Source organism: Eucyclogobius newberryi, unplaced genomic scaffold (assembly GCF_026437365.1).
Source record: "Eucyclogobius newberryi isolate DKJ021-1_F unplaced genomic scaffold, fEucNew1.0.hap1 SCAF_3, whole genome shotgun sequence".
Lineage (NCBI taxonomy): Eukaryota > Metazoa > Chordata > Actinopteri > Gobiiformes > Gobiidae > Eucyclogobius > Eucyclogobius newberryi.
In genome coordinates, this window is record NW_027315945.1 from 11,313,741 (window position 1) to 11,324,640 (window position 10,900).

At 39.1% G+C, this 10,900-nt stretch overlaps 1 protein-coding gene across 1 annotated transcript; it reads left to right on the plus strand.

Moving 5' to 3' along the window:
• The first annotated feature begins 940 nt into the window (after positions 1-940).
• psmc4 (proteasome 26S subunit, ATPase 4) lies at positions 941-6,511 on the plus strand. The gene is made up of 11 exons (XM_072460548.1): positions 941-1,030; positions 1,487-1,585; positions 2,188-2,374; positions 2,960-3,106; positions 3,331-3,440; positions 3,869-3,962; positions 4,072-4,239; positions 4,319-4,395; positions 5,190-5,358; positions 6,134-6,189; positions 6,393-6,511. The coding sequence occupies exons 1-11, from the start codon at positions 998-1,000 to the stop codon at positions 6,504-6,506; spliced, it is 1,254 nt and encodes a 417-aa protein (XP_072316649.1). The 5' UTR covers positions 941-997; the 3' UTR covers positions 6,507-6,511.
• Positions 6,512-10,900: the final 4,389 nt, after the last annotated feature.

Below are 10,900 nucleotides of genomic sequence, written 5' to 3' on the forward strand. Positions count from 1 at the left end.
AACTTTAAAAGGATATGGAAAATAGTCTGTATTCGATGTTGATGATGAATTTGAATCATGAATTGAAACAGATACTTCGGCCAACTCTATTGAGTTGGTCTCATTCTAGACCAAGAGCTGTATTTTAAAGATTATCTACAGAAATTGACTGATGAATTGAAGTAGGAACCAAAGTTTGATCTCAGTTTAATTTTTACAACTATTAAAAAAAATAGACTAAAGTAGAATAAATATGTGGTATTAATGTGCTTTATGACAATATTCCTCATATTAGGATGTTATAGCCTACCCAAAAAATGACATTTTGAATTTTATGTTTTGGTTTTAGATTGATTTATGCAAAAGAGACATATTAATGAACATTCAATGTAAATATGCCAGAATTAGCCTCTTGGCTATTTTCCATATCTAGTCCCTAACACATAAGCCATAACACATCCACAGCACACATGTTCAATACAAAGGACCACATTAGAATTAAACCACACTTCAGAATCAACAATTAGCAATGTTAACTATGCACACCTTTCCACATGAGAGCATTTCCTCTCCATGCTCTGCAATACAAACGGAAATTGCAGTCACACAAGGTGTGAAAATGTGAAATATATCACTTGTTGTGGCTACAATGACATTAGTACACATGCTAATTTATGGGTATTTGGATTTTCTTTTCAGAATTCAAGATTGAAAAAATAGTAATTCGTTCTTATTTCATTTTTTGTTGTTGCAATATGTAAAATACCAGGCATCTATCTATGTTTGTTTAATGTTCAAGTAAATAAATATTAAAATTCTAAAAACAGAGTAAAAAGGAAAGGTGAAAAGCTGTTATGGCTAGTATGACAAACCACCTCAAATGTATGGATATTACTACTGTTATATACTATTATGACTGTTATTACAATAACACGAACTACATTACCCAGAAGACCCGTGAACGCAACCCTTCAGCGTATTACGTCATTGCGTCAGCCGTCTGTCGGTAAAATTCAACATGGAGGACTGTGTAGCCGTAGAAAAGAGTCTGGTATGGCGTTCTAAAACTGTTTCCTTATTTCCGAGGGATTTAACAGACTTGATTTAATGCTGTATATGGCTTTAATTAACGGGGATAATGTTAGTTTGTGCCTTTTGATGTATGTAAAGGTTCAGATTAGATGTTTATTGTGCACGGACCAAACCTGCCTATTCATTCTGTACTGCAATGTCATGCTCAGCTCGATTAGTGTTGCTTTGGGAAATAAAAGATTAGTGATTAGATTTTTTTGAAAATTGTGACAAAGTCTGTTCTTTGGTTTGGATTAGGATCGATATCAGGTTTGGTGCGATTGGCTTCTTAAATACCCGTGTTATCTTTGATGCTATTTTCTAAGCTAAGATGCTACGCTAGCCCTACCACTGTTTACGTTAGTGCCAGCATTTTTTAACTTAGTATTTCTATAGAAACGCTCTAAAACCTTCTCTTTTTGTTTGTTCTCTTCAGGAAGAAATGCCTACAGTGTTGAACTCCAGACCACAAACTGGCCTGTCCTTCCTGGCTCCAGAGCCTGAAGATCTGGAGGATCTCTACACCAGATACAAGGTTCACTAACTTTAATGGCATTAGGTTTATTTGCTGTGGCAATTGTTAACAGTGTAACAAATGTACTCCAATTCTAGAAAAAGAGGACAAGACATCTGAATATACCGGGATATGGATTGCCAAACTCTGTAAAATTAAGATCATAGTTATAATAATTGCACCATATGATTTATTTTTGTTTTTATCAATCCATAGCTTGGACTATCAAAAGGGGCCTGCATGTTACAGCCTTGAAACACGGTCTGGATTTCTTTGTGGAAACATTTTAAATGGCACATTTTCCATGTACATTTCTTTTTGAACAACCAATTTGATGAAAAAGTGGGACGTTATCTTCTTTGGTGCAGGGTCACTAAAAAAGGGAACGTTGTCACCCTAACTACATCAAAACTATAAATAACCTTTATTTGTCCCACAATGGGGAAATTACAGTGTTGCAACACAGGTCAGGCACAGAATCACAGATTAGGAACAGAAGGAATAATAAAAAATACAAGATGGTGTGCAGTTGCCATAATCATGATGAACTGTTTGGAAGATTTGAGACAATGTATTTTTGGTATTTCTTTGTAAATGTGGTTGTAATTTCACCTTGTTCACAGAAACTACAGCAGGAGCTGGAGTTTCTGGAGGTGCAAGAGGAGTACATCAAAGATGAACAGAAAAACCTAAAGAAAGAGTTCCTCCATGCTCAGGAGGAGGTGAAGAGAATACAGAGCATCCCTCTGGTCATCGGACAGTTTTTAGAAGCTGTGGACCAGAACACTGCCATAGTTGGCTCCACTACAGGTACAGTAATAGTCAGAAGACTTGGAATATATACATTTAGGTTGTTAAAATTATAATTTTAAAAACCTTTTCCGCAGCCTGAAAATTTACATTTAACAAGACTCCCAAGAATCCTAATTTGAGTTAAACTGATTTTTTGTCAGTGAATTATGTATTTTGAATTCTTTAATAATTCAGTTACATTTATTTTTGTAAAACTTAATATCACAACAGCAGTCACAGAATTGTTTGTCCTCTTGATTGTACACCAGTGATTTATCTGCCAAGGAGTACTTGGACAAAGGCGTGTGCAGGGAGATTTTTCTTTTTTCCTTGTAAATGACTTCACCTACAGGAAACAAACAAATGAAATATCCAATTAACAACAATTAGAAAATAAATATCTCCAGTAAACAAGAACAATTATAAAGTGTTTGACTGAAGGTTAATGTGGCTTTACAGTTTACAGTCTTTGTGCTTTGTTTCTAGGAAATGCGAATCTTTTAAATAAATAAGTCTGTCATAAAAGTTTAAATATTCTGTTCATAGCGGTGTCTTAAATGTGTAATGAGTTCTTCTCTTATTCCCCATATTTTCCTCTTTCAGGGTCCAACTATTACGTGCGCATCCTGAGCACCATCGACCGAGAGCTGCTGAAGCCCAATGCATCTGTGGCTTTGCACAAACACAGCAACGCTCTGGTGGATGTGCTGCCCCCGGAGGCCGACAGCAGCATTATGATGTTGACTTCAGGTGGGAAAAAAATGTCTTTCTCGGTCTAAATGCAGATGTTTTTTGCTGGTTTATGGTTCATATCTGTGATTACTAAGCCTATACACATGAAACTAAAAGCGGTTTGGAGTTGAATATCTTCTCTGTCAGCTGACTTGTATTGTGGCCATCTAAAGTTTAGTTTGCACTCCTGTCCAAATACATAATATACTTTTCTAACAAAAGCTTGTGTGTTTTCTTTGTAGACCAAAAGCCAGATGTGATGTACGCTGATATTGGCGGCATGGACATTCAGAAACAGGAAGTCCGAGAAGCCGTGGAGCTGCCCCTCACTCACTTTGAGCTCTACAAACAGGTTGGACTAAAACTACAGCTTTGTGCGCTTTTTCTGACTGCCTTGTCCAGCTTTGAATGCATTGTATGCGTTTATTGTGTCTGGTTAGAGGGAGATGTATTGAAAATTCCTAATATCACAATTTATATTTCAGAGGTCTGTAAAATTACAAATGCATCCCCTATGATTAAAACCAGACGATTAAAAAGACAAAGGTCTAGTGTAATTTCCAAGAGTAAATTGATCATTCTCCACTCACGTTTGTGCCATACTTGAAACTCAAACAATACATATTTTAGTTTAAATTTTGTCTGGAGATCTTTGTCAAGATAAAACAAAAATAACCATTTATTTTTCTGAATATTATCCAACCTTTCGCTTGGGACTGTTTTGCTGATTGATTTTGTATGTCATCTTTCCTTTTGCTTGATTTATGCTTTACATTTCAGATTGGCATTGACCCACCCAGGGGCGTTCTAATGTACGGACCTCCAGGATGTGGTAAAACTATGCTAGCCAAAGCTGTGGCTCACCACACCACAGGTCAGTCTATCACCACAAATACTTCTTTGCACATGTATAAATCTCTTGATATTTGTATTTGAGATGAGACTTTCTATAGCGCTGATGAGTTGTGTTCTGTGTTGTCCAGCCGCCTTCATCCGTGTGGTGGGCTCAGAGTTCGTTCAGAAGTACCTGGGAGAAGGACCTCGTATGGTGCGCGACGTTTTCCGGCTGGCAAAGGAAAACGCCCCGGCAATCATCTTCATTGATGAGATCGACGCCATTGCCACAAAGCGCTTTGACGCACAGACTGGAGGTTTGTATCTGCTTTGTTTTTATAGCAGTTCAGTAACTGCCTTTTGATTTGATTACGCCCCTTTCTTTGTCCTGTGCAGCTGATAGGGAAGTACAGAGAATCCTGCTTGAGCTGCTTAATCAAATGGATGGCTTCGACCAGAATGTCAATGTCAAGGTGAGGAATCTTGTCGTATTCAAATGCCGACACTGACATCAAACATCAAATGACTTTGTGCCTACATTTAATACTGAAAAAGATTTGGCTTGGCGGTTTAATGTAGGGACAGCTATGTCAACACTGTTACTGGTTACTGCTATCGGAGGGCTTTTCCCAGACTGTTGGTTTGAGATTTAACATTTAGCTGATATGTAGTACTGAGATTTTTTGTAAAACTTCTAGTTTGTCCTCAATGCATCCAGTATGCCGTTGTAAACAGTCTAGTAAGTTCAAATGGAAATGAAAGAGACATTTTGCCAAAAGTATAGCTTTACACAATCATGAGATATTTAAAAATCCTAGATAAATAAGTTAATTTGTGATCGTGACTTCATTGTAAACATCCGCACGTGGTCCTTGCGGTAGATTTTAAAATAATAAAAATAATTATCATTATTATATTAATTCAAATGTAAAATATTTATCTGCCACAGTGGCTAGATGTGCTTTTTTTATACTTTGTAAGGTAAACTTTACTGTCGCTCAGAGCAAATACATAAATTCAATACCATGTATACAATTTCTCATTCTTTTCATTGTAATTGTAGGTGAAATTAATTAATTAATGAATTAATAATTGTATGTGTGTACTTGTTTTACACAGATACTGTGTGTAAGTATCAGATTCAAGCCCATTGTGTTGACCGTTTTCGGTTCCGTGTCTCTCTCCCGCGGTCAGCGTGGAGGAAACCCAACCCGAAGTCTTCTCCCAGCTCTGCGTCCGCTGCTAACTCTGCTTGTGCTACGTTCAGGTGATCATGGCGACTAACAGAGCCGACACGCTGGACCCGGCCCTCCTGCGTCCCGGCCGTTTGGACAGAAAGATCGAGTTTCCTCTGCCCGACCGCCGGCAGAAGCGACTCGTCTTCTCCACCATCACCAGCAAAATGAACCTGTCCGAGGAGGTGGACCTAGAAGACTGTATCCTTGTCTCACATGGGGGATAAGTGGGGTTAAGAAGTTGCTTGTTACCATTCATTAATTATGCAACATCTTATTTCCCTTTTTATGCTCAACTGGCTTTTCGGATCTTTAAAGATTTACGTTTTTGGGTGGCGGGTCTTCCACGTGCCCGTCACCACAGAGATCTTTAATGCGTCGCCTGGAATCTTCGACAGTATGGCAATAAACCTTCTTGTCGGGCTTAAAGTGTTCATCGATGAAACATAGCTACTCGATTAAAATAATTGTGAACTAATAAAAAAAAACTGCACCCGGACCTGCTCCTCTAGACGAACACCCGACCCACCTGCACTCACCACTAGGGCCCAGGAAGAGTCACTTCTGGGTGGGAATGGTCCGCATGACTGTATAAATGACCTTGCTCTACCATGGACTGTATATTAATAATCAGGGGTTAGTTTAATATTTTAGGTTCAAACACATGAAACGATAATAAAAACTTAATGTGTTTTTTTAAATATTTTAAACTGGATGTTTTTTTAATTCATGTTTTGCCCAAAATCACACTGAAAGCCATGCCTCTAGGTTACGTTTCCTTTTCTCCATGTGCTTGAATGTGTATATTTTCTAGTCATTGGGTGAAATTGCTGTAGAGAGGGTAAAGGAGGGAGAGATGGCTGCACAGTGCACTACAGCATTACAATTTTTATGTTTAGGGCCAACCAAGTAATGCAGTTGTAATTGATAATTGATAAAGGACTTGTGGCTCCATGCTCCTTGACTAACCTTACAGATGTGGCCCGGCCTGACAAAATTTCTGGAGCTGACATTAACTCCATCTGCCAAGAGGTGAGTTCAGTTTGAAATGCTTGGGTGTGTTTAATTAAGTCTCCGTCATACAGCGCCTCCAGATTTTCAGAACGATAACCAAATAAATGGTCTTCACTTAAAGCATTAAATGGTTAATTTGAACCGTTTTCCATACCGTTATGGATGTTGTGTAACTGTCTGAATAGATGGCAGTTTTACTTATTCTTGGGCTTCTCTTTCAGGCTGGCATGCTGGCGGTGCGTGAAAACCGCTACATAGTCTTGGCCAAAGACTTTGAAAAAGCCTACAAGACGGTCATCAAAAAGGACGAACAGGAGCACGAGTTCTACAAGTAGAAGAGCAGAGTTTCCCCTCTTTGAGTAAAGACGGTCCCAGTCCTGTTGTGATGGACATCTTGTGTCTTTGTGCATTGATTTTTGGACTCGATGTATTGCAGCGCAAAGCTGGATTCAAACAGCGTTCTGTATACACCATTGGTTCTTCAAATGTCTGGCCAGAGCTAAAGCTAAACATATTTGTATCTATGTCAACTAAACAGTAACAATAAAAGTTTTTTTTTCCAACAAAACGTCATGTAGTATAATTATTCCATGAAATATTTATATTAAAAGAATTAACTAAAAAATTGAGCTTGGGATTGAAGGTTAAATACTTTTGATTGAATGCCAACTTCATTATTTAGCGTCTTAATATCTCCATTGAGTTCTAACTGGAGCTATTCTGTTATTCACAAATGAAATCTCTACGTGGTTCCTCTTCTCTGTTTGAATGCAGAGTGTATGAGACCAGATGCACTGCAAATCCAACCACAATCACATTTTTGGACATTCCAATCAATTGCTACGAATCGAGTCCTACGTACATTTTTCATATATACATTTAAAGTTGTGTGTCTAGGAAGTGAGTAAAGCATAATATTGGAACAGTTTGATTAAAATTGTATGGTCAAGGCCAAGCGTTAAAGTGATAAATTGATTGGCGGGGAAAAAAAAGTGATAATTTTAATGTTATAAAAGAAGTGCCTTCATTAGGAGGGTAATCTTGAAAGATACTTCCTGCTTGATAAGCTCCTGTTGGGCTCACGTGTAACGGGGCTACAGCACTGACTGAAATGAAAACCATTTTATTTTTCGTCTGTGCTGGACAAAAAGGCCTTTGATATCTCATCCTTTAGGCTTGACCAGGAGTGAAAGCAGCACAGACATAGACACCTTAACACCTGCAAAACAATGAAGCAAGATTGTCTGTAAAATGCATCACAATCCACCCTCAATATCTTCAGGACAAAAACAGCCATATATATGCTACACATACACAAACAAGATGGAGTAATATGAAAACAATGGTGTCGTCTTTAGTAAATGAGTATAATAAATAGTAATATGTCCTTAGTTTTAGCTTTCATCAGATAAATTAGTTGTTTTTCCTTTGTAATTGCTCTCTAGAACATGTGATAATTTAAAAAAATCTGTTTATTTTTGTTTCTCTTTTAGGACAGGAATTTATTATTGTTGTATGAATTTGTATCCAGGCCAGCAGCAAAGTAACATGAAGTTCACGTGTCACAGAAACAGGTATTGGTCTGCTCTTTTTTCCATGTTGTTAACATTTGAAGCCATCTGCCCCTTCTGGCCCTGTTTGGCTCCAATTTCACCAAAGGTACTGTAGTGAACCTGGAAAACGAGATGATTTACAGGGACATTCCCATCATTGTAACTTGTAAGTGTGAATGCTTTTTGCATGAGGCTGGTCTGCATATCACTTACTGTCCCTTTGTTACCTGCAGTTCAACCCTTATGTCATTATGAACCTGATCTGTTGGTCAGAAGTGAAAGCTACACAGAAAAGGTTCTGAGATTGTTTTAATTAATGTGGAAAAGTAGGACAAAGTACTAGGAATGCAAGTAGTTTGAGTATAATATTTTATTTTCTGAAATTGTATGTAATTAATGAAAGGGAATATGTGAAAGTTTTAATTTTTTTTTAGACCCGATTCATGTGTTTTTGCTTCCCATGCAAAACATTGAATATATTGTTGGTCCTATTTTTTTCATAATTCTTAATAAATTAATGTATTTATTCACTTGCAAAAATATATTTAAAAACAAATGCTTAGGATACAAAATGTTTCTCCTGTACTTACTACATAATTTGAATTTAAAAAAAGAAAGTGAGACAGTGTTCAATGTTCGCGAATCTGCTGTGGGTTTAGTAGGTCCAACTGATGGTATAAAAGTAAGTAATCTCCCTGGAGAAAAGCAGAAGACACCGCAAATCAAGTATCACAGCAATAAACAGGCTTGTAATCGAATAAATGAAAGATATGTTTATCATACAGTGGATCTTTCCCCATAATTAGGCCAGAACCAAGCATAACCATATGCAATCTCAAATTCTCACCTGTATTTATACCTGTTGTACATATAAATTATAGTTTTACACCAATCGAGTTGGTATTTGTGCAGAAAACTTTCAGATCTGTAGAAAATTACAGGAAGTGACATCACACCAGGGACACTCATTCCAGTCAAAGTTTATGCATAATTTACCCAAATAAACAACTTTTTTGACTCTCGAAACCTAAATTAAAGAAAATAAAGTCGCTCTCAAATATTGTTGTTGTTGTTGTTGTTGTTTCATGGCGGTTGGCATCCGAGTGTTGCATTACCGCCAGACTTTATTGTTGTTGTTGTTGTTGTTTTATGGCGGTTGACATCCGAGTGTTGCATTACCGCCAGACTTTATTCCTTAGACTTTGTCGTAGTCCTAAAAGTTATTCTTCCAGTGCCTTGACTTCCAGACTTTATTCCTCAGACTTTGTCGCAGCCCTTAAAAGTTCTTCTTCCATTGCTTTGGTGTTACAAAGCCCATGAGGTCATGAGATGTCTTTGTTGTAACCTTTAGCAGTACTTCTTCCATCACTGTAGTGTGTCTGTATTAGTCAAATAAAAACCTTGTGTCACTAAAAGAGTGTTTGCTGGGTAATTCCCTAGTGTGATGTCATCAATTACAAACAGGAAGTTACATTTTAAACCTAAAAAGTGTGCCATTCTGTGATAACATTTTATACACATATTCTTTTAGCAAAATTAAAAACACATTCATCTTGCATTTTAGTTCAATGCGTGGTCCAACCTGTCACCGGCACTTCCTGTTGAAATATATATGTATGTCATGCTGCACGTGGGGGTCTTTTACTTACATAACACAAACACATTCGCCTTCACGTTTCCCTCAGACTTTTACACGATCTGACCCGGGACGTCTCCCCCCCAAACTGAGGCTCCCACTGGTGCCCGGACACGTCTCACGCGTTCCACTCATGACGTGTCGCTAAAGCGCGAGTGCGTGTGACGCGGGGGTCATAAAGCAGGGCGCTCGGTTCGGGGGGTTCCTCTGTGTGGGCGGAGGGAGGAGGAGGAGGAGGAGGAGGAGGAGGAGGAGGAGGAGGAGGAGGAGGAGGAGGAGGAGGAGGAGGAGGAGGAGGAGGAGGAGGAGGCGCCGCCGTCCTCTCAATCAAACTCCGCATATCAGCAGCGGGAGGAGCGGCGGCGGCGGCAGAAGGATCTCGGCTTCAACTTCACTTCAGACGTATCGGAAACACCGGGAGAGAGAGAGAGAGAGAGACACACGCGCGATCTGGATTTCCACCACGCCGCAAACGACTCCGCGATCGGCGGCGGGAGAAGCGGGCACGGGACAAAAAGAAGCGGTACAAACCCGGGGAGTTAGCAGTAGTTAGCCTGTTAGCTTAAACCTGGGGGGGGGAACCACTGCTGCAGCTGCTGCGCTTTTCTTACGGGCACAAGCCGCAGCTGGAAACGACCACTGGACTTAAAAGTGGCTCGTGTTGTCCCGTGTGCTGATCCCATCGCGTTCGGACCAAGTCAATTTGAATAATTAGATTATCGACCGCTGATCCATTTAACAGGTAAAGCTAATTACTCAGATGGTGTCAATGTTGTTAAGAAAAAGTAAGTGGCTAGCAATTCCGGTTTTTAAAGTCCCTCCCCCCCAAAGAAGAAACCCAAAACTCTTCAACCGGTTCTTAAATCTAGTTTTGTTCATAAAATGTAATGAAGTTTTAACTGTCTTACTGTCAACACGCTCAAAACACGCGTTAACTTCACTAGCCACCGCTACAACAACGTTAGCTTAGCACAGATTGTTATTTTATTTAACTTAACTCACGTGTTTCTTTTAACTCATGACAAAAGTACACGGCTTAACTTTTATGGAGGGCACGTAACTCAACGCTTTGACGCAACAGTTTGCGCTTTCCGTGAACTGGTTTGTTCTCCTTTTTACAACAGAAACTCGCGTGTTTCGTGCGTGTTTTCTGTAGAAACGGCTGAGTTGGTGAAGGTTTTAGTGGTGGGAGTTTGTCTGTGGGGGGCCATGATTGTGGTGGTCCCTGTCCCGACCCGGAACAAAGGCGGTGTGGCTCGGTCCCGTTCCCGTTCCCATCCCCCTTCTCCGTGCGAACTGTCAACCTTGGAAAAGTAGTCCCAAGTAAAGCAGCAGTATATTAAGATTGCACCGTATTAACATGTTTTAACCTCTATAAAAAGTATGCTCCCATGTGTTGGAGAAGTTATGTAAACGTATCAAGTCATGACATTTTCAAGTAACATTTTGACTTCATTTATGTTTTTTCATAAGATAAGATAAGATATTCCTTTATTGTCCCACATGGGGAAATTTCATTGGTGCAACGCAGGAAGATACA